Source organism: Myotis lucifugus, unplaced genomic scaffold (assembly GCF_000147115.1).
Source record: "Myotis lucifugus unplaced genomic scaffold, Myoluc2.0 scaffold_250, whole genome shotgun sequence".
NCBI classification, from domain to species: domain Eukaryota; kingdom Metazoa; phylum Chordata; class Mammalia; order Chiroptera; family Vespertilionidae; genus Myotis; species Myotis lucifugus.
In genome coordinates this window covers 1,238,312-1,263,347 of record NW_005871298.1, presented here as the reverse complement: position 1 = coordinate 1,263,347, position 25,036 = coordinate 1,238,312, and the positions used below count along the sequence as shown (strand labels likewise).

The 25,036-nt window shown below is 39.1% G+C and overlaps 1 protein-coding gene across 1 annotated transcript in view; it reads left to right on the top strand.

Annotated features, from left to right (window-relative positions):
• Positions 1-25,036, top strand: part of ARHGAP32 (Rho GTPase activating protein 32) — a 106,597-nt gene that overhangs the window by 36,244 nt on the left and 45,317 nt on the right. Inside the window, 5 exon segments of the mRNA XM_006098869.3 lie at positions 1,988-2,074; positions 9,628-9,765; positions 12,594-12,686; positions 15,343-15,465; positions 17,007-17,084. Coding sequence (XP_006098931.1) covers positions 1,988-2,074; positions 9,628-9,765; positions 12,594-12,686; positions 15,343-15,465; positions 17,007-17,084 — 519 coding nt within the window.

The window sequence follows — 25,036 nt, the reverse complement described above, 5'->3', positions numbered from 1 at the left end:
CAGTTTCCCGGGGCCTGTAAGAAAACTTCTCATCTATAGTTAGTAGGTGTATAGTTATTAGACAACTGTGGCTCCATTCTTATTACGTGCCCTTCTCCACCATCAGTTATGTTATGCTATTGATTTACTTGGGGAATTAAGGAGGAAGAAGCGAATATGTGAAGAAAGATGATGAATTTAGTTTTGAAAGTGAGTATTGCATTCCAGTGAGACCATGTTTGTTTATTCAGTCATTCATCAGATAATTAGTGACCCTTACTTAAATTCCAGGTACTTTTAAAGATGTTTGGGTTAGGCATATACCTATCTCATTTTTTCCTTATGTATGATAGTTTAAAAATCTGCCAAATGTGTATTACAAATATTTTTTATCCCATTTTGTAACGCATCTTTTCACTTGGTTTATGGTGTCCCTTTTGTGATAACTGTGAGGTTTTTGATGTAGTCAGTCTCTTATTTTTCCCTATCCGTGTTGCAGCTAAGACATTCTTCCCCAACTGTGGACATAAAGCTACTTTCCTGTATAGCTTTATGGACTGACCTCATGCACTTGAAGGAATAGCTGGGGAAATCAGTGGGTGGGCGGGCGTGGACGCTGGTACCAGGTGTTCCTTGCATTGTCCTTTATCACTGCGGGCCGCATGCAGCCAGTCAGGGTTTGGCTGGTTTCTCCTGACCCTGGCTGAGGCAGGTTCTAGATCCTCCTGTGCCTTTTCCAGGCTTCCAAACACATCCATGGACCTCTTGGGTCTCATGAAAGTCTTGTCACTTTCTGCAACTTCATTCATTCAGGTTTCAATTCACCCTTCATTTTTTTTTTTTCATCTAAAAAATCCCCTATGACTTTGTAGTTCATCTGATGTATTTTGGCTAATGTGAGAATGATTTTTATCTCTTATAAAGGTGTTTTTTTAAAAAAAACTTTTTGTGATACTGCTTTCAAAAACAGAGAACATATCTTCGTCATCCTTATATTTCTGATAACCTTAACTGTAATAATAGGTAACATTTATTAAGTACTCACTGAGTGCCAGCTGCCTCAGTGAGTACTTACTAACTGTTATCTCATTTAATACTCAAAACCTCGAGAATAGTTACTGTGACATCATCTCCATTTTCCAGGTGAGAGATTAAGTGGGGAGATCAATATTGCACAACCAGCTAGTGACGCTTTTGAACTCAGGGTTGTCTGACTCTGGCATAGAGTTTGCCAGTGCACATCCCTAGTTAGGGCAGGCAGGTAAGGTGAGTGAGCGCCGTGAGTGGGATAAGAAATAGCAAAGCAAGCAGCACGACGGATGACAGTTAACATCCAGCCTCGATGCTGGTGAAAAAATAAAGAGGAATCGATTCGGTGGCAAAGTCTCTTGGAGCCACATTCACAGGGGCCGGTCGCCTCTCAGCTCCAGCCAGTTGTTGCCCATGTGAGAATATGGGTCCAATACTTCAGATTTCCTGATGTTTCCATAGAAGCCTAGAAATTGTTTTTTTTTCTTCATATAAAACCACCCAGTTTCTAAATGCTGTTTTGTGGTTCGAATAAAAATAAAGTTCAGTGTGCAGACCTGCACGGTGAGTCTACAATGAAACGTATCTGGAGCCCACGCTGTTCTCCGGGCCCCAGTCTGCAGTGTCTGTAGCAGAGCTGAGCCCGGGTAAACCAGCTGCTCACCTGCCTCTCCGTGGCCCTGGAGCCTTCCTTCCCGCTGTGCTGTAAATAAGGGCATGGAGATCTGCCCTGGAGCGAATGTGTTTTAGTTGCTGCTGTTGTGCACGTGTTGGTTTAGCTACAAGCTACAATTCTCAGAATCACATGTTTTTTAAAATCTTGAATTCTTTATCTGCCTTCAAGTAGTAGAATTCTACTCTAAGGCACACCTCATTCCATCACGTTGATGTGAGAACGCCAAGTATTACTGAACGCTTCGTTTGTTCTTGTTCACTAATCACGGCTCTCCCTCTCTCTGCCCTTTCTTCTTTGCCTCAGCTCTCCCTTTCAGAAGAGCAGAACGACGTAACGAAAAACGGCTGTGAATCGAAAGAGCTGGTCTACCTCGTGCACATCGCCTGTCAGGTAATTTTGTGGATGCGTTCTCCGTTTCACATAAAATGTGCTAAGGATTGTTTTGAGCGATTGTTAAGTTCCTTTCTGTAACGCTTTTCTCATATTGCCTAATAGAATCTGCAGGAAAATACTTGTACAATATTGAAAGGGAATTGGACGATGAATGGCTATTGTTAAGAAAATAAATGGTATCCTCTAAAAAAGAGGAATCAATGTCTTTATACAGAATCAAGTGGAATGCACAGTTTAGTATGACAGCTCGCATATCTTCTCTGCATTTTCAGAAAGTTTTTAAGGCTTTCGACACCCGTGAATGCATAACAGTGAATATGGAAATACAGACGTTTTGTTTTCTTTCTCTTAGTCATTTTGGCACTTCTATATGTACTCAGAGTTGAAACAGTCAGTTTAAAAGAATCCGTTTTCTAGACATTTAATTTACAAACTTCAATGAAAATTCTTCTTGTAAGAGCGAGGGGAGTCTATTGTTTATGGTAAGATGCTAAGAGCCCACAAAATCATCTCTGCCTGAGATGCTCACATTTCTAACCAGGATGGTGAATTCCACTGTGGTGTAATAGTAGAATGTGCGCATGTTTTAGAACTGTGCTGGTTTTGACTTGCTTTTAATGAGATTTAAAATATGTTACATGTAGCATTGATTATTTCCTCTACCAACTAATCAGGTAATATAGTTTATTTAGTCTATGTTTATTGAGCCTTCTGCCTGTTTTCAAGCAAAAATTTCTTGTATACAAAGTTTTTCTTTTTCTTTGGGAGAGAGTACGATAGGGTCATTTATTTTATTTCCCCTCACCCCCAAAAGTATTATTTATGTACCTGAAGTTAAAATTAAATAACCTTGAAAAGTCTAAGGCTTATCTCATATGGGAAATACTGAAGTTCTTAATCTAGGTGACCTTAAGGAAAGCCTTTCAGAATTAAGTGCTTTTTTTATTTAAGTGCTTTTAGGTGTCAGAGTATGATGCTGGAAATGGAGTTTTTCTTTTATGCTTTATTGACAATCATCTTGGAAGTAGGCAGCTCTAAACCACTAAGTTTCATGTTGTATTTTTATTTGGTGAGTTAATTTTTAAGTGAGAATATTAAGTGCTTTTATGATGAGCCTTTACTAATAGACGAATATAAAACATATCTTCTGCCCAGCTGGCGTAGCTCAGTGGTTGAACATCAAAGTATGAACTAGGAGGTCATGGTTCAATTCCCGGTCAGGGCACATGCCCGGTTGCAGGCTTGATCCCCAGTGTGGGGTGTGCAGGAGGCAGCCGATCAATGATTTTCTCTCATCATTGATTTTTCTCTCTCTCTCTCTCTCCTTCTTCCTTCCTCTCTGTTATCTATATCTATATCTATATCTATATCTATATCTATATCTATATCTATCTATATCTAACCTGTATCTATGAAAAAAACATACCTTCTTTATCTAGAGTACCTGGTTGACATGTCATAGTGAATTCATTAATCCCTCTATAGCCTAGCACTTTTCAGCATCTTTTTCCCCCCTCTATTAATTTCCACATGTTCTGACAAGGCAAATATTTTTTATCCTCATAAGCAAAACACAGTGTCAGTAATACCTGTGCTGGCTTTCAAAAATGACCTTCAAAAGTTATCTGTGGTATTTTGATACCATACAGTAGCATGTATAATTGTTATTTGATTATGCTTCCATGAGTAGTGACCTAGATAGGTAGGCTGTTTTCCTGGTAGTGAACATCTTGTCAAACTGCTTAGAAAATTTTAGACTCCTTGGTATGCTGTTTATTACATCAAAGCAGTAATTTACTGCATTGCAATAATGCCACCACACGGCTCTGCCTCGGCGTAAGTAGTCATTGCTGCCTGCCCATGGCTCACCTCCTGTATTCTTGCCATGCAGCTCAGCCACAAACCATATTAAACGAGAATCCTACTTTTTTAATAACTAAGAGAGACTCACAATCAAACCCTCTAATTTTGCAAATGAGGAAATTGAGGCCCAAATGCCTGAAGTGGCTTTTCTAAGCTGTAGGGAATCTTAGCAGGAGCTGCTAAGGACTTCAGTTCTCCGATTGCCAGTTTCTCCTGCATCTCCTTGGAATTCACTGGTAACAACAGAGGTGGGGGGGTTGCGTAGTCTTCAGGTAAGATAAGCTCATCACCGCTGATGGGATCTATCCATCTCAGAAGCTATTTATGCACGTTTCATATCTTTGCTAATTTCTCATTTTAATAATGTGCTCTTGAAATTCTTTTTATTTAACTAAAACCCTTGGTCCTTCATCCTAACCCACTCTCTTCCCTTGTTCTTTGATCTTAAAAATAATGGCCAATTAAATAGTGATCTTTTCCCTTCCTGTAAGTTAAGTGATAACTGCTTCCTTTAGGTCTTATCTTCCAACCTTCTAACCGTGCCTTTGCCTCTGCCCTCTAAAGTCTTAATTTCTTTAAAAAATTGTGAACCTAGAAATGTAAACTATGCTCGTCTAGTGAATTGGTCCAGAGTCAGTGGGCATTTTGGGGCGCCTGTGTGTAGTCATCAGATACTCTGACATGCAGTCTGTCATTTAATTCTTACAACAACCTGTGAGGTTAATAGTCTGGTTTCCATTTTACAAGACTCACAATTGTTACTTAAAGAGAAAGACCAAGATTTAAACCTCAGTCTAGTGGGTTTTCCCCCCTATTCCTTCACCATTTCCTAATATGATTTGTACCTGGGTGGCTACTGTGAACTTTGTGAGCCTATCCCAAATATTAATAAAAGGGACCCAAACGGGCCATCTAGGTTTCCTTGAATGATTTAAGTGGACAGGGCGTGGGTAGCAGGCATATATGAATAAAGACACTTACAGAGAGAACATTAAGTGCAACTTTCAAATGAAGAGCCTCTGAGCAGAGGTAAGGCTAACTGGGTTTCGTCCCAGGCCAAGAGGCTATATAGGCAGAGTGATTGTAAAACTATTTAACAGCTGGCATGGCAAGGGCCATGCAATAGAGCAGATACTGTCATACAACCTCCGTTATCCGTGTTGGTGTGTCTCAGCTGAGTGGTAACCATGGATTAAACTGCTCTCCTGGATGCCTTGAAGAATTGATGTTTAATGTCTTTCCTGAGCCCTCATTCCCCTCCCTCTTGTACGAATTATTATTTAGAATAAGTTGCCTTAACCAACATAGGCTCAGGTATTTCCTTTCTTACCTTTTTATTCTATTCTCCAAGTAAATAAACTGGAAGGAAATAAAGTGTTAGGTAGAAAAACAAGTTAGCTAATGTGGATGAAGCAATGCTTTTCCAGTTTGTATCCTGATGTTTATCTGAATGGAAAAACGTTGTTTTTTTGTTTTGTTTTCTGAAAAATCATACTAATTTTTTCTTTGCATTTTACTCACTTTTTAGGAAACAGTGTTTCTAGTTTGAAACCAATGAAAAATTCTAAAAATCTTAGGAAATTCAGGAATATGTCAAGGTAGATATAAGATAAACTTTTATTGTCCCAAATGTTGAAAATTTAATAATAATAAAAAGAGACCAAACTAGATAAACCCTGCCACTAATTATATTGAGCCCACTACAAAGAATGAAGCATTTATAAGTGAAATGTCAGTGGTAGTGAGTCTTAAAAGCATTCTGTAGTCTACTGTTTTATTCTTTAGCAAATAAGCAAACATCAGCTTTTAAAGGTTAATTTTAAAATGACAATTTTAAACCTAGCTGTTGCAAGAATTTATCCTAACGTGTGCTCTAATGAAAATTCTGTTCTGATCTTTCTCTAAGTAATTTTGTTACTGTAAGTATAATTGTTGCTTCATAAAATACTGTGTATTTTATTGTCTCTTAGTAAGCCTTATGGTTGAAATTAATGCTTCATGCTGAAGCTGGATTGTATTAACTACCTTTGTATTTTAACCAGAATTCATCAATATAATAGTTTATTTTTCTGAAGATCCAGTTTTTCATAAATGTTTACAGTAATATGAAGGCTTCGTTATGCCCTAGTTGGTGAGGTAAACAGTTGGTTTTAGGGGAATGCTTTCCTAACTCAAAATATCTCCTGTATGTTGGTGCTTGAAATTCCACCATTAGAAATGTATTCCTCGGTATTAAATATTTCCTCCACTCAGTCCATTTAGAAAATGCGGTTCCTAAGGGGGCGGGGTTTGCATATGGACATTTGCAGAGCATCTGTATTCACACAATGTACAGGCTGATGCAAACCTCCTGATTTAAACCTCACACCTCTTCTGTGCCGTGTAGGTGGTGCTGTTCCCAGGCTCCCGATGAGATGAGTAAGCTGCTGCTCACAGGTGTTAGGTAACTTGTGTGACGTCCTGTAGCCAGGACACGGCCAGGCTGAGATTTAAAGCAGGTCTCTCTCGTCGCCCTGAACTTCATCATACAGTGGAAGATGTGATTCATAGCACAGTTTTTCCCCAGATAAATTTCCCATGATAAAGAGACTTCACAGGACATGGGTGAAGACTGTGCCTCTCAGAAAGAACAGCAGATCTATCTAGAATTCCTCTCTCTCTCTCTCTCTCTCTCTCTCTCTCATATTACCAAGCCAGCACAAGCCACTCCCTCTTGCTGAGCCATTGTGATAGCATGCGTGTTTGTGCCCTGGCATCGAATATAACCCTCTAAACCGCCAAAATGATGTAAAGTGTACATTGAAATGTGTTCCTTCAGTGATTAAAGCGCTACAATAGGTTTTCACTGTATTTAGAAACTGAAACCACTGCTTAGTAAGGCCTGGGAGGACCTTGAACCCTTGGACTTGCCTGTCTCTTCTCCATCGTGTCTTGACAGCCTTCTCTCCTCTGCTGGGTCTCACGAGCTTCAGCCAGTTCCCAGGAGACACTACTTTCTTCCTGCCCAGGGCATTGAGCTTCCATCAGCCCCTAACTCTTCACATTGAGCACTTGCTGGGTCTAGTTCCTTCCCAGTTTTTATTTTTTAATATATATATATATTATATATTATATATTATATATTTTATATTATATATTATATATATATATTTATTTATTGTTGACAGTATTATAGCTGTCTCCCATTTCCCACTCTTTGCCCTCCTCTACCCAACCCCAATCTCCATCATTTACTTGTTGAGACTGTGAAGGTTACTGCATTCATGTGGTTGATTGTTGATATTTATTTCTGTGAACAAGACTGCTTAGATGACAGAGAACAGGATTACCTTTTAAAATGAATGAACTTTATTTTGTGGAGCCGTTTTAGGTTCCCAGCAAAAGTGAGTGGAAAGTACAGGTTTCCCTTATACCCCCTGTTTCCACATATGCACAGCCTCCTCCACTATGGACATTCCCTGCCAACATGGTACATTTGTTACAACCGATGAACCTACGTTGACATACCATTGTCATCAAGAGCTCACTCAGGGTGCTGTACATCCTATGGGTTTGCATCCATTTATAATGACATGGATCCACCCTTATAGTGTCACACACAATAGTTTCTCTCCCCTAACAATCATCTGTGCTCCGCCTGTTCATCTCTCATTTCCCAGGAGCTCTTGGTAACCACTGATCCTTTTATTGTCTCCATAGTTCTGACTTTTCCAGAGTGTCCAATGGTTGGGATCATACAAAATGTAGCTTTTTCGGGTTGGCTTCTTTTGCTTAGTAGTATGCATTTTAAATTTCCTTTATGTTTTTTTTTCCCCCATGGCTTCATAGCTTACTTCTTTTTATTGCTGAATAACATCCCATTGTCTGGATGTACCACAGTTTATTTATCCCTTCACCAGGTGACCATCACTTCCAAGTTTGGGCAATTATAATGAAAGCTGCTATAAATATTCATTCGCAGGTTTTTGTGTGGACAGGACATAACTTTTCAGCTCATTTAGGTAAACACCAAGGAGTGCAGTTGTTGGACCTGGTGATAAGAATATGTTTAATTTTGTAAGAAAATGACAAACTGTCTTCCAAAGTGGCTATGCCATTTCAGCAATGAAAGAAAGTCCCTGTTGCTTCACATCCTGGCCGGCTTCGGCGTTATCAGTGCTCTGGATTTTTGTCATTCCGATACGTGTACAGTGGTGTGTCCTTGTTTTCATCTGCATTTCTCTGATGACATGTGGTGCGGAGCAACTCTTCATATGCTTATTTGTCACTTGTTTATCTTTTTGGTGAAATGTCTGGTAAGGTCTTTGACTCATTTTTGAATCAGTTGTTTGTTTTCTTATCTTTGATTTTTAAGAGTTCTTTCAATATTTTGGATACTTACCGGGTATGTATTTGTGAATATTTTCTCCAAATCTGTGGCTTGTCTTTTTATTATTTTTTTTGACAGTGCCTTTGACGGAGTGGGAAATACTAATTTCAGTGAGGTCTAGCTTATCAATTCTTTTTTTTATGGATTGTTCCTTTGATATTATATCTGAAGAGTCACCACCAAACCCAAGATCATCTATATTTTCTTCTGTGTTACCTTCCAGGAGTTTTATTGTTTTGCATTTTACACTAAGGTCTGTGATCCATTTTGAGTTAATTTTTGTGATAGGTGTCAAGTCTATGTCTATATTCATTTGTTATTGGATGTCCAATTGTTGCAGCACCATTTGTTTAAAAGACTGTCTTTTCTCCATTGTATTTATTACCTTGCTCCTTTGTCAAAGATCAGTTGACTATGTTTAGGTGGGTCTGTTTCTGGGCTGCCTATTTTGTTCCATTGTGTTTGTCTATTTCTTTGTCAATAACACACTTTACAGAAAATCCTGAAGTAGGATAGTGTCAGTCCTCTAGCTTTGCTTCAACATCCTGTTAGCTATTCTGGTCTTTTGCCTCTTCAGATAAAATTTAGAATCAGTTTGTTGACATCCACAAAAATAACTTGCTGGGGTTTTTATTGTTATAGCATTGTGAATGTATAAATCAAGTTGTGAAGAACTGATATCTTGACAATATTGAGTCTTTCTATCCATGAAAATGGTCTATCTCTCCATTTATTTATCTTTGATTTCTTTCACTAGAGTTTTGAAGTTTTCCTCATATAGATCTTATATTGGACACTTTTTGTTAGATTTATACCTAAGTATTTCATTTGGGTGGGATGCTTATATAAATGGTATGTTTTTAATTTAAAATTCCACTTACTCATTGCTGGTATATATGAAAGCAATTGGCTTTTATATATTATCCTTGAATTTTACTGTTTTACTATAATCACTTATTTCGGGAGTTTTTTTGTCAATTTTGTTTTGCATATTTTACCTAGAAAATCATGCCATAATGTGTACAAAGGCAGTTTTATTTTTTCCTTCCCAATTTGTATCTTTTATTTTCTTGCCTTACTGCATTAGCTAGTAATTACAGTACAGTGTTGAAAAGCATTGGTAAAAGGGAACAGCTTGGCCTTATTCTTGATCTTGTCATGTAACTCACTACATTGTTTTGGAATTTAACTACTTATTATCAAGTTAATAGAAGCTTTCCATTATTAAATTTAAAATCCTCTGAATGAAATACCATTTTAGAATAAGGTTTGGTTCATAATAGAGACTAATTATAGGAGCCTTTTTTCTTACCCATAGGGCAAAAGTTGGATTGTTAAAAGAAGTTACGAAGATTTTCGAGTACTTGACAAGCATCTTCATCTCTGTATTTATGACCGAAGGTTCTCCCAGCTCTCAGAGCTTCCCCGTTCCGATGCCCTGAAGGACAGTCCAGAGGTAATTACTCCACCTAAATTAGCAGACATTTTTGCTTGTATACTAAATAAAAGCTTAGATTGAACACTCAGGATGATTCCTGAGATTATTTAATTGTTTCACGAATGAAAAATTAGTAATGCTGGGTAAGAAGTTTAGTAAAGTAGATTCAATGTATAATCTTATAACAAACAAACAAAAAACCTCAGATTGTACTATATAAATGAGTAGACCATTCTCCAAAGAGAATATAAAATATGGAAGCAAAAATATGGAAAGAAATTGACTTTAGCAATAATCAAATAAATGCATATTAAAACAATCCTGTTTGCCTAGTTTTGATGGCCGGCTATGTCTTTGCATCCACCTGCACACCTGCCAAGTATTCCTAGTGAAAATATAAAAGAGTGAAAGAAATATTTTTAAAGGGAAGAGATTTTTTTATGACATCAGAAATAAAAAATTGTGAGGAATGTTTGAAAGTACATGGGGTAAGACTTATGAGGGCAAAAAATATAGCATAAAATACATGGACAAGAAGACAGATAAACTAGAAATCTTATAGGTAAAAATAGCGTTACATTATGGGCTGCCTGATAACAGTTGGTCAACAATGGACAGCATATGTGACAGAGGTCCCATAAAATTATAATGGAGCTGAAATTTTCTATGGCCTAGCGACATAGCTGTCATAACATCAGAGTGCAATGCATTACTCAAATGTTTGTGGCGATACAGGTGTGAACAAACCTACTGTGCTGCCCGTCACATAAAAGAATAGCACCTACATGCCCAGCTGGCAGGTCACAGTTCGATTCCTGGTCAGGGCACATGCCCGGGTTGTAGGCTCGATCCCCAGTAGGGGGCGTGCAGGAGGCAGCCGATCAATGATTCTCTCTCATCATTGATGTTTTTGTCTTTCTTCCTCTCCCTTCCTCTTTCTGAAATCAATAAAAAGACATCCAAAAAAAATAAAAGTAAAAGTCTAGCACGTACAATTATGTACAGTACATAATACTTAATGATAAACATGTTGCTGGTTTATGTGTTTATCATAATATGCTTTTTATTGTTGTTTTATAGTGAACTCTTTTTACTTAAAAGAAAAGTTTGCTGTAAAACAGTATGCTGTGTCATCCGGCAGCAGCCTCACTCATCTCATATTTATTGTGTCTCTTGATTGCATCATTTTCTCTTGGGCTTGATTTAATCTCATGTTGTTTTGTACATAGCATGCTGTGCAGGTTTGTAACCTAGGAGCCATAGGCTGTACCGTCTAGGTTTGTGTAAGTGCACTCTATGATGAAATCGCCTAAGGATGCGTTTCTCAGAACATGTCCCCATCAGTTAAGAGGTGCATGACTTAAACAAAATAACTGAGAGGGGCAAACAGAGGGCTCTGAGGAGCATGATTATTACACTCAGAGAGAAAGTGAAGCAATCACATTCATGGAATGAGAGAAGAATTTTATAAAAATAAAATAGAGAACTTAGAAATGAACATACAGTCATTTAAATTAATTTTAGTAATAACAAACCTGAATAGCTGAACTACACACAACATTGACACAGATGAAGAGAGAATTAGTGAGCTGACAGATCGAACTTTATGAGAACACAGCCCAAAAGGAATAAAACGTAAGAGAATAGTCGGAAGACATGGAGAATAGATGGAGAACTCCCTACTTCCCTCTTATAGGGAGTAACTAAAAATTAATATAAGAAAATCCCCTAAAGCTAAAAAGGCATGTTTTCAGAGTAAATGGTCCCATTAAGTGCTGATATAATGAGGGAAAAGACACACTTCTAGAAACATGTAGTGAAACTGGAAAATGCCAAAACAAAGAGAAAACCAGAAAAGCTCCTAGAAAGCAAAACACAGATTTTCTCAAAAGAACAAGAAATCAATCAGCATTGGATTCCTCAGCGGCTGCAGTGGATGCTTGGAAACAGTACCAAACCTCATCCAAGTCCTGAGGGGAAGCCATTTCAATTCCGTAATTAATTCCAAGGCAGTTAACACGTTAGGCGCCCAGCCTGTTGTGTCTTCGGGGCGGAGAGTATAGTGTCAGTCACCGGTGACTGGCAGGGCGCTTCACGTGTTAAGGATGGAGGTAAGGTAGCAACATCATCAGTCATGTGGGAACTGGCCCTACAGCAGAGCCTCCGGAACATCTTAGGGCCACCGGTTCCTTCGTGTCATAGAAAACCTGGGCGTCTTCATCCCCATTCCCATCTCTGTCTGTGCGTTACATTTTCCTCTCTCCTACTATCTCAGAACATGGTCACCACCAGTGGGTCCCAGGTTTTTGTCTAAGTTAAGACAGCAGCCAGACTGAGCTGAAATTTTGTATCCTAAATTCCTGATTCCTACAGTCACTCTTGCTAGGCCTGTTCGTGTGGTGTCACATTCCTGGACCAGTCGGCTGGCCCTCGGTGTGGGACCATGTATGAACATGGCTGTCCTGCCGTAGTTGGGATATTACAGAGAAAGAGTTTCAGAGTAGCTGGGAGAAGCTGGGCAGGAGCCTAGTCTGTCTCTGCTATTATCGTTTACATTTTCAGCACAAAAGTAGAAAGAAAAAGCAATAAAATTAAAAGCTATAAAATAGTCTGTCCCCTGATGAGGAGGGGTTAAAAGCCAAAGTTCTGTGCAATACAGGGAATTACTATGTATGTGCCTGTAGTTCCAATTCATGGAACTGTTTCTCTGGGAAGAATCCTCTGTAACTATGGAAATGCCAAGAAATCTGTAGAGTTGCCTTTTCCCTCAAAACAACCAATTTGCAACAGTTCCTCTGACAGAGAGTAGTATCTGAGTTACCACTGAATCTTCTCTTTCCTTTCAGTCCGTCACTCAGATGCTTATGGCTTACCTGTCCCGCCTTTCAGCTATCGCTGGCAACAAGATCAACTGTGGACCTGCCCTTACTTGGATGGAGGTATTATCTAATTCACCTCTTATTAAGGTTTATTTTTAAAGTATCTACTTAAAGAAATTTAATAATAGTTTAATTTTGATAGCTATTTAAATTTTAGGAATCAAAGAAATGGTGTCTGTTCTATCTTCTAGAAGGATATAGATGTGACACATTAAATATTTTTCATCTGAAATCTTTCTTTGCTAATCCAGGCAACTAATTTTAATATTGTTTTTATGCTTAATATATTAATGTATACATTTAGAAAGGTGTGTATCTATTTTCAGTTGACTTAGCAATTGAGAATATTTTCCAGTTATTTATGAACAAGCGACAACTAACCTTTTAAAGGATCTGATTTAAGAAGAAGTCTCGAGTGCCTTCTGGAAAACTCTGTGCTTACCTTCTCACATGGCCACAAGAATGACAGCTGAATTCTAGAACAGCCGTCCTTGAGAACCACTTGAAAACTAGCTGGAAAGAATTTCCATAACTAAGGATATCTAAAAGAAGCCATGTTGAGACTGGTGGGAAGGGTGGAGATGTGGAACAGGCAGGTCCGCACCTGGGTGTGGCAGTTAAGAACTGGGAGGGATATCTCAGCTGTGCAGGTCTCCCCTTAGGAGCAAGTGGTCCCAGCCTTACACTGGACTCCCTAGCCCAGGGTATCAGGGCCTAAGACATCGAAGAAAGAAATTCAAGAAGATGCAAATATTTGGAAGCACATACTATGCTCATGGATAGGAAGAATTACCATTGTTAAAATGTCCACACTACCCAAAGCAATCTATAGATTCAAGGCAATCCCTCTCGAAATACCAATGGCACTGTCCATAGAACTAGAAAAAATAATCCTAAAACTTATATGGAACTAGAAAGACCTGGGATAGCGAAAGCAACATTGAGAGAGAATAACAAAGTTAGAGGTAATACGCTACCTGACATCAAATTATACTACGAAAGCAACATTAAGAAAGAATAACAAAGTTGGAGGTAATATGCTACCTGACATCAAATTATACTACAAGGCCATCATAATAAAAACGGCATTATTATTGGTATAAAGAGAGACACATAGATCAGTGGAATGAAATAGAGGTCCTGGAAATAAACCCATGTCTGTGTGGTCAACTAATCCATGACAAAGGAGGCAAAATATATAATGGGGTAAAGACAGTCTCTTCAATAAATGGTACAGGGAAAACTGGATAGGTACATGCAAAAAAAGAAAGAAAGAAAGGAAGGACGTCTTTCTTACACCATATGGAAGAATAAACTCAAATGGATTAAATACTTAAATGTAAGACCTAAAACCATAAAACTCATAGAAGAAAACATAGGCAGTAAACATTTTTGTCATTGCTCTTAGCAATATGTTTTTGGGTATGTGAGGGAAACGATAGAAAAAATAAATGGGTCTATATCAAACTAAAAATTTTGCACAGGGAAGGAAGTAATCAACAAAGTGAAAAGACAACCCACTGAGTGGCAAGAATATATTTGCTTACCACACAACACATTATATCCAAAATATATCAGGAATTCTACAAGTTAACCCCCCCAAAAGAAAACAACACATACAAAAAAACCGCTCTAATTAAAAAATGGGCAGAGGACCTGAATAGACATTTCTCGAAAGACAGACAATGACCAGTAGACATATGAAAAGATGCTCAACATTCCTAATCATTAGGGAAGTGGCAAATTAAAACCATGAGATATCACCTCACGCCTGTGAGAATGGCTATCATAAATAAATCAAGAAACAACAAGTGTTGGCAAGGACGTTGAGAAAAGGGAACCCCTTGTGCACTGTTGATAGAATTTTACATTGTTGCAGCCACTATGGAAAACAGTATGGAGGTTCCTTGGAAAATTAAAAATAGGACTTTGCAATTAAATTAAAAATATGACCTCGCAATTCCTAACACTAATTGGAAAAGATATATGCACCCTTATGTTCATTACAGCATTATTTATAATAGCCAAGATCTGGAAGCAACCTAAGTATCCATCGCTAGACAGATGGTATGTACACAGTGGAATGTTACTGAGCCATAAAAAGAATAAAATCTTACCCTTTGTGACAACATGGATGAACCTAGAATTATTATGGTATGTGAAATAACTCAGGCAGAGAAAGACAAATACATGAATTCGCTTACATGTAGAATCTAAAAAGCAGAATAAATAAACAAAATAGAAAAAAAAGTCTTGGGTGATACAATATCCAGTAAATATGTTAGATATTTTTTCTTAAGTTACATTATTCTTTTCCCATTGGAAACTGGAAGGCAGGATGGAAAGTACAAAGATTGCAGAACTTAGAGCCACGTCAGCTTGTATTGAGATCTTGGCTCTTTCACTATTGTCTGTGTGATCTTGGACAAATGATTTAATCTGTTGCAAGTTACATGACCTCTTTTAGCTTTAGCATCTTCATCTTTAAATAAGGAGAATGGTGATTAGAATCTTTTGGAGTGATGAGGATTAAGTTAAATCATAATGTCATATGAATAGCACAATGACTATCATACATTAAGTATTCAGTAAATGATAATACGTTTTCTTTAAAAGATTCTTTGGGTTATAGTCTCCCTAAATCAAATGGAATGTCAGAGAAACTTTTGCAAGTCTCATGTCTTTAACCATCTCATAGCACTTGTTTTTGTTGTAGATTGATAACAAGGGCAATCACCTTCTAGTCCATGAAGAATCATCCATCAACACGCCTGCTGTCGGGGCAGCCCATGTGATCAAGAGGTACACTGCTCGGGCGCCTGATGAACTGACCTTGGAGGTAAACGCCTTAAGTTGCTGCTCTGGGTTAGCTCAGCCTCATCCTTAACCGTGTTAATCATTTTTTAATGAGAAGCACCAGGTTTTTCGTACCCCATTATCGTTTCGCTTGGCATGCCATTTATGTTCACTGAAATGACTGTATTCATCTTTGAAAATTTCAACTTTAGTGTCTCCCATTTCTCTAGGCAGTCATTCCTGCTCTCCTTCCCCTACTCCATGCAAATACATCTCCACCCCAAGTGTGGATTGAATGCCATTCTGAACCATTCGCCTGGTTCATCACCGACGTGTCACTCAATTCCATTCACTCGTAACTGTTCTCCTGTTGGTCTCTGTTAGCTTCTTGCAAGCCAGGTCTCAGTCTTTTTTTCTTACTTTATGTTTTCAGTACCTCAAAAATGATACCCAGTGATACTTCTTTCTTCTCATTGTTTGTTCAAAGACTGAGCTAATGAGTGGGTGAGAAGAGAAATGAACATTTCCTGCTTTCAGATCCAAAAGGAGGGGAAGTAATTTCTTCCTTTAATATTGGCAGATGAGAGAGAAAAACCAAAATGCTAACAGTATTCAGTTTAAGGAAATTCAATATAAATTTTTACTGTATAGAATCTGAACTGTTTTCAAACTTAATTTTTAGGTTCTAAACCCAGAGCAATGTAGATCTTGAAAGATGCCAAGTCTGTTAGCAAACGTGGCTTTGTAAAGGTGACTCTTCCCTGACTTAAAATATTCATGGTGGATACACAAAGAAAAATTCCTAAAGCAACATGAGACACATTAGCAACATTGCTGTGCAGTACTTAACTTTGCTCTGTCACAGAGAGCATCACTTGCTTTGATCGAAGAATGTAACTTCCATTAAATACGTATTAAAAATGATGATTGCCATTTTATATTAATGATTTTGTAAAAGTTTCTGCAAACTCTCTAGTTTGGTTTTTGTTGTTGTTGTTGTTTTTTTAGAGTGAGGAAATAAGCTATTATACCTTCTATGGAAAGAAGTGTAGTTTTCCAAATTTTACTAAGAATAACCCAAGAATTGTACACATGTTAGGCCTGTCTTCGATGATTAAGTAAGATAATGCCAAGTGCTCAGCACAGTGCCTGGCACGTGGCAAGCGCTCACTCACTGTGTATTAACAGAAGCTGCTGTTGCTCTAACTATGAGAATATCTGCCTTTTATAAGTGAATTTGGTCACTTTCAGTAACAGCAGTAAGAGAGGATTGTAACAGCTGATGGGGTGATGCCTAAGCCTTCAAAAATCTTACACCATCAAGCTGGCTTCCTGCAGTCACTGCTCCGGTGATGCCTGATCCCAGTCTTCGTGCTGCGTTACTTTTTGTAGCCCTCTCCTTAACAGATGGTTAAAATTATTATTAAATTCTTTACAGAAAGAGGTAGTATGGTTTTTCAGAAAAATTAGCCAGAGAGGAAGATAGTGCTTTTACCCTTGTGTTCCAGTTCAGGTTAAATTCGAGACCTAACAGTTGGTTTAAAATTTGACTGAACTCATTTCCCTTACGTTTTATTCTCCTAGGTGGGCGACATCGTTTCTGTGATCGACATGCCCCCGAAAGTGTTGAGCACGTGGTGGAGAGGCAAGCACGGGTTTCAGGTAGGCAGTGGAGAGTCGGGTGTGGAAAAGGCGAAAGAGCAGTTTTTCTTGGTTCTTCGGTAATATTTTGTTTGGTTTACAGCGTGTATTGGCAATAGACTTTACCGTCAGAATTCTGCGTGCAGGGGTAGAAAAATGTAGCTGATGCTAGACCTGGGTTTTCTTTTCCAGTTACTAATGTGGTTATTTTTACTGCCTCCTCCTTTCCCAAATGGTGATATAGCCGAAGTGCGAGCAGAATCCCAGGCCTGATGATCACTTTGCGAGTATCAGGCCTGTGACTCTACATTGCTTCTAATATTGGTTTTAAATCATGGTTTCCATATATTTTCTCTCTGGAATTAAGTCAGTTTGTCAATTTTTTTCTTTAAAATGCATTTATAACTGTTATGTAAACAGTGTATTAATAGCAGAATAACAACAGAATCTAAAGTGGTCTCATTTCTTCTTCCACATGTGGCTAAATAACGTTAGACCTGATAATGACATCATGTAGGCTCACCAGCACTAATTCCCATAGTCTACATAGGGTTTCTTTTAATCTTTTAAAACGGTCACTGGAAGCACATCTAAAAATGCCTTAAGATTGCATTCTTAATATGTTACCTCTGCTTTTTGTGATCTGTTTATAAAAATCTTAAAATATTGCATAAATAAAATACTGCTAAATAGTTGAAAATATTAATAACCATTATAAATATTGATCTCTACATATTAAATAAAACTAATTACGGCTTTTAAAAAATGTATTGTATTAAAAAATAATCATATGGTGGTTAAGAGCATGGGCTCCGCTGCCAGATTTCTTGGGCTTTACTCCTGTGTTACCTTGAGCAAGTTGTTTAACTTCTCTGCGCCTCAGTTTCTTTATTTGTAAAGTGGGGATTGTAGGACCTTTCTGTATCTTATAAGGTTATTGTAGAGATTAAATGTGTGAGGATAAAACATGTAAAATACTTAGATCAGGCCCAGTGCATATTTTTCACTCAATAAATGTTGATTTTTAAATTTAAATAAATTTGTTCTTTATTTTACAAATTTAAATTTATGTATCCCTTTATCTATTATAAAGATACCTATAGCAATTTATTAATTATTAAGACCAGAAAAATTATACCCATATCACCCCACAAATCATTTATTTGTATATTGGGGTCTCCCTTCATCTGTGCTCTGATTTCTAGATTGCTAGGAATAATTGGTACCTTTGATTGAATATAAAGGTACATAGAAGGCTGGGGTTATCTTTTTTTTCTATTAAGGGATCAGTTCTCCATGTTCATGGAAATGAGTTATAAACTTTAGGATCTCAGAGATGATAAAAAGTATATTTGGCTTTAAAATGACAGTTACTTCTTGGCCTAGATACTGTTACCTTTCTTATAATCTTAGATAAGTCACTTGCTTTCTAGAAGCATTCTAAGTGGAACTCTCTAATTAAGAAGAAATTAAAGTTTAAAACATTTCAGTTCTTTGACTGTAAAAATATTAGCAGGTGTTTCCTTCTTTCATGTAACAAACATGTATGAAGTAGTGAGTCTATGCTAGGTACAGATTTATCTCCCTAACTCTTTTATTTAGAGTCACACAAATTAGTTTATTGCCTAAACAAACTAAGTTTTTAAAAAAGAAATTAGAATAAAATAACTCGTTAAAAATTAGTTTATTGCCAAAACAAATTATTTAAAATAAATACAGGGGTTTTTTAAGCTTTAAGAATTGATTTGTAATTGATAACCAACGGTGTTTTTTAATATTACAAATGCTGTTTTTTCATCCTGATTAGTCTTGGAAAGGGGAGTCTTACCTGTTTAGATCATGTTGGAATATGCCTGTGATTTGGGTTGTGGAGCACCCATAAAACCAGGGACAGGTCTTAAATGTCAAAACTTCATTTAAAAAAGGAATCTAGTACTTTAAGGAACAAATCCACTCTTCCTTGCTGTCCCTAAACAGTAGTCCACTTGTAAGTGCATCTTATTATGGTTTATTGCAGGGGGGTGTGCCTGGGAAGACACGTGTTAAAGCATCGGTTATGTGCAAAGTATTGCGCGGGTCTTCATACACGTTTTCTTTAATCTTTGAAAAACTTCATGGCAGTTGCTATCCCCCATTTTATGGAGAGGATACAATTTTGAGAGGATTATTAAGCATCCATGATGCCAGATCAGTAAGTAAGTGATGGAGGACCTTTTTCTGCCAAGGGCCACTTGGATATTTATAACATCATTTGCGGGCCATACAAAATTATCAGCTTAAAAATTAGCCTACTATATTTGGTCAAACATTTAATTAACTCACCCCTAATGCCTTGGCAGGGCCAGACCAAATGATTTTATGGGCCTTATACAGCCCATGGGCCAGATGTTCCCCACCTCTGGACTAGGGACTCAAATCGGGGCTGCTTAGTCGCATCGCCTGAAGAGCATTGAGCATGATTTCTACATCAACTCTCCTGTTGTTGATCTTCTCCACCTCACTTTCCTGCTCTAGAGAAGAAACATCTTTTCTTTGCAGCCAACAGGAATGTTACAAAGATTAAGCAACTGTGGGCTGCAAAACATTCAGGTTGCTGGTGGAAACTTTGCTGTTACCAGGGGTTACATTTTTACATGATGACTAGTATCTGGAAAAACTCCTCTTCAGGTTACTTGTGACAGTGTTGACTCTTGTTAGGTAAAATTGTGAGCATATGCTGATCTCCTCTCAGATATTCTGTTGAGAGAGGGAGATAATCGTAATTTACTCCACGTACAGTGTCAGTCCTCACTTCCCATGGTCAGTCGGTTCTGAGACTTTAATCGAAACCATATAATAAAGCTTGTTTGACCACAGGCTAACTGATAGAAACAGTTATGTTCCTACGGCATCTCATCAACGTTATAACGAGATGAAATGACATTGAATGAAGCCATGTTATTCCAGGTCCTCTGTATATGATAATTATAGATCAGATCCCTTTACTATCCTGAGTTTTAAGTTTGAAATAACTGGAATAATGGCTTAGTCCACTGGTTTTCATAATAAAAAACAAAACAAAACACAACAGAGGAACTTTTAATCCAACAGAACTTACATTGAACCTCACTGTGAGAACATGTAAAGGGGGAGCTGCCCTGGTTAGTTTGGTCAGGCACCCTGGGCCTCATGCCCCATGGAACATGCCTGGTTGACCTCTCTTAGACCTCCTTCGTGGAGTGTGTACAGGTAACACTGCTGGAAAACCACTAGTTTACCTGGTAGGTTACTAGTACTCCTTATTTTTTTGCAGTGGATATATTATATCAAAGGCTATTTTATAATTTGGACTTTTAAAAGCCAGTTAAGCCCAGCCTGTGTGGTGAAGTGGTTGAGCATCTAGCCATGCACCAAGAGAATCGACCCATGCACCAAGAGGTAGACAGTTTGATTCCCAGTCAGGGAACGTGCCAGAGTTTCAGGTTGCGGCCTTCATCCCCCGTTGGGTCCTTGCAGGAGGCAGTCAATCAATGTTTCTTGCTCGTTGGTGTTTCTATCTATATCTCTAAAAATCAATACAAGCATTGCTTTTTAAAAAGCCAGTTAAAGGTTTCTCTCTATTCTCATTACAGCAGTCCCTTTAACATTTCTTGCAATTCTGGCTTGGTGGTGATAAACTCCTTTAGCCTTTTTTTTTTGGTCTGCAAAGCTCTTTATTTCACCACCTATTTTGAATGATAGCCTTGCTGGATATAGTAATATTGGTTTCAAATCCTTGCTTTTCATTACCTTGAGTACTTCTTGCTATTCTCTTCTGGCCTATAGAGTTTCTGATGAGAAATCAGTTGACAGCCTTATGGGAGCTCCTTTGTAGGAAACAAATTGCTTTTCTCTTGCTGACTTTAAGATTCTCTCTTTGTCTTTAATTTTTGGCGTTTTTATTATGATATGTCTGGGCATGGGCCTGTTTGGGTTCTTCTTGCTTGGGAATTTCTGTGCTTCCCGAACTTGGGTGACTTTTTCCTTCACCAGGTTAGGGAGTTTTCTGCCATTATTTCTTCAAACATGTTCGCTATCCCTTGCTCACTTTCTTCCTCTTCTGTCACACCTATTATGAGAATATTGTTACGTTTCATGTTGTCTCACAGCTCCCTTAAGCTGTTCTTCTGTTTTTTGATAGTTTTTTTTTTTCTTTTTGGTTCTTTGATTGAGTGATTTTTTTCAACCTTGTCTTCTAATTTACTGATTTGATTCTCAGCTTCCCCTAATCTTCTGTGTATTCTTTCCAATGTGTTCTTAGTGCTGTGTCATTCTTTATTTCTGACTGTTCTTTTTTTCATAGTTACTGTATGTTTTCTCATGCTGTTGAGCATCTTTACCATCATTATTCAGAACACTATGTCAGATAAACTTCTTATCTCCATTTCATTCATCTCTTCTTCTGGAGAATTATCTTGTTCTTTGATTTGGGGGTTGTTTTTTGGTCTCCCCATTTTGGATGCCTGTTTGGGTTGGTGACTATGTAATAGGTAGATCTGCTATGCCTCCCAATCTCTAGTGAAAGACAGTTAGCTGTTTCTGACTAATTAGATCTGGTAAAGACTCAAAGCCTCCAGAGATCTGCCTCTGCCTGCAGACTGATTGGATTTAGTCTTCCCTGAGGCAGTCATCCACAGGTGTAACCAGAGGTTTCCCAATAAGGTGGGTCAACTGTCTTCCTCCCATGCAAAAACCTCCTGGATAGCAAAGGTCTGCCTGGAAAGATGACCTCCGCAGTGTGAGGGAATGACTCAGCACAGGAAACTGGGGTGCCTACCTTACTAGATCTAAACCTAGAGCCCCAACCCTGGCTTCTGTTCACATATCTCCAGTCACAGCCCAAGGTGTGTCTGCACACGAAATTTTGTGTGTTGGCCCTTTGAGAGGGTGACTGCATATCCAGCCATCTATCCCTGACAGATAATAACCCTGCAGCTTTTGATAGCCAGATGTTATGTGGCACCTTTCTCAGTTCTGGTGCTCTCTGCTTGGGGGCCCGGCTTGGGGCTTAGACCCAGAGTTCTCAATGGCAACCCCCACAGCTGACATAGTTCTTCAGAATGTCAGTTGCTGTCTGTGGGAGCCTGGCCAGCCCTTTTGCGCCTCCTCCCTTCCTACTAGTCTCTGTTGTGCAGTCTCCACTTTCCATCCTTGGTTACCAAGGTTTTCTCCTTCAGTTAATTATTCAGGATAAAAAAGCAAAAAAAAAAAAAAGCCAGTTTATATGCTAAAGGGATTATTAGATAAATTTGTTCTTTATATAAGAACATTTTTTATGTGACTCCTTTTAGAAGGGTGATAATTTGATTTTTAAAATTTATGTAATGTAAATTGTCTGAATTCCTGGTGTTTCATATATTCTGGTGTAGATGGATGATACAGATTCGGAATGCGAATAATCATCATCTTTATTTTTGTGAGATTGTTTTCTTTCGAAGGTTCATCTTCTTGCTAGGACTACCATCACCACATACTGCAGATGGAGTGACTTAAACAGCAGAAGTTTCCTTTCTCAGCCTACTGGAGGCTGGAGGTCCAAGGTCAGGGTTATTGCCAGGGTCGGTTTCTTCGGAACCCCCTCTGCTTGGCTTTCAGGTGTCCCCTTTTTGCTGTCCTCACATGCATTTTTTTTTCTCTCTGTGTGCACGCATACTCAGTGTTTTTGTCCCTGTATCCTAATTGCATCTTAGAAGGACAGCAGGCAGATTAGAATGGACACACCTAAATGACATCATTTAACTTTAATTGCCTTTTTAAAGGCCCTACCTTCAAATATATTCTGAGATACTGGGGGCCGGGGCTTCGAAATACGAAGAGGTTTCAACCAGTCATGAATGGCTAAGGTGGTTGAGGTCTCCTTTGGGGCTGGTGTGAAGGCCCTCAGGGACTCTCACGCAGACTTGATAAGCAGCAGGGCCCTCCCTGAGCCAGGCTGGCCCTCTGCGAGGGCGGGCAGAGCTTGGGGGCATTGGCCATGACTGCAAACTAGGATGTTAAGAGATTAAGCAACCATGGACTGCAAAGCAGTGGGTGCTCAGCCCCCGTGCTGTCCCAGCACTGAGGAGGCAGAGCAGCATCTGAGAAGTTGTCCACCTCGAGCTCACAGGCTGGTGTCAGGCCTTTGTTTCATTCATGACAGAAGGCCTTCCTGGCACTGGGCCTTGTGCCCCTGATGCAGTACAAAGGGACAGGCAGGCCCTGGTGCTCTTCTTGGGACCTCGCAGAAGAGTGGAGGCTTAGAGCCCAGAAAGCTTCCTGTCAGGAGGTGGCTTTTGGGTGCTGAGCCTTGTGTATGTCTTCTGAGGACAGGATGTCCACATGCCCCAGGCGGACTGGCCAGACACGGAATAGCCGTGGGACTGGTTGGCCAGCTTGACCGGTTCTGGTCCCGCAGATGGACTCTGTACACTGGGCTCTGTGAGTAGACCAAGGGGGAAGCACAGAGACAGGTAGCCAGATAGTGCGGGAGGAGACATGGCTTGATTGGCCTTGAGGTGGCCTGGCCGGTGGTCTTCCTGAGGATCAAGACCAGTGAGAGCAGACCACTCCCCAGAGAGTGACGGGAGCTAGGATGTGGCCGCTGCTTCCCAGGTGGAGGCGACTGAGGGGTGCTGCTCTCACAGCGCGCCCTCGACTCGCAGGCCCCGGGGTCCCCACCGGCAGGTCTGCTCCACCTGACGCGCTCTGACATTTCACATGGACTCCACCTTGTCTCTTGTCTCGGTCACATGGTTGCTTATTTCCTTTCTGGCCTGCTGTCAGGGCATGATCAGGTGTGGCAACTGAAGCTGCACCGTGGCTGGGTTGTGACTTTATTTTATTATTTAAAAAAATAAATAATAGACCTTAGATTTTAGTACAAATTTACAGAGTAATTGAGTAGATAGTACACAGTTTCATATAATACCTCCCCAGACACACACAGTTTTTCATATCATGAACATCTTGCTTTATAAGTCATTGAACAAAATGCCCTGTGCGCCACGTACCTATTCCTCTCTCCTCCTGACCCTGAAAACCACTGATCAGTTACTGTCTGCATGGTTTTGCCTTTTGTAAAACATCATGTGGTTGGAATTCTACAGTACGTCGCTTTTTCAAACCTAGCAAAATGCATTTAAGCTTCCTTCATGTCTTTTTATGGTTTGCCAATCTCTTTTTAAAATATGGTTGATTGATTGACTTAAGAGAGAGAGAGAAGGGGAGAGAGAGGGAAACATCGATGTGAGAGAGGAACATCAATCAGTTGCCTGCCATATGCTCCTGGACCAGGGATTGTACCCACAGCCTGGGCATGTACCCTGACTGAGAATAGAACCCACAACCTAGATGTGCCTTGACCAGCAATTGAACCCACCACCTTTCAGTGTACTGGTACGACACTCCAACCAACCGAGCCACACTAGCTAGGGCAGTGATGGCGAACCTATGACACGCGTGTCAGAGGTGACACTCGAACTCATTTTTGGTTGATTTTTCTTTGTTAATTGACATTTAAATATATAAAATAAATATCAAAAATATGTCTTTGTTTTACTATGGTTGCAAATATCAAAAAATTTCTATATGTGACACGGCACCAGAGTTAAGTTAGGGTTTTTCAAAATGCTGACATGCCGAGCTCAAAAGGTTCGCCATCACTGAGCTAGGGCTTGATTCATTCTCTCTCTCTCTCTTTCTCTCTCTCTCTCTTATCACTCTCTAATATTCACTGTTATGGATGTGCCAGAGTTTATTATTAAAGGACTTCTTGGTTTCTTCCAGTTCGGGGCAATTATGAGGAATGCTGTTCTAAATGTAAACACCCATGTGCAGGTTTTTGTGTGGATGTAAGTTTTCAGCTCCTTTGGGCGAATACCCAGGAGTGCAATTGCTGGATCCTATGCAAAGCCTCTGCTTAACTCTGTAAGAAACCAGCTGTCTGTCAGCGGGATTGGACCATCTCTATAGCGATG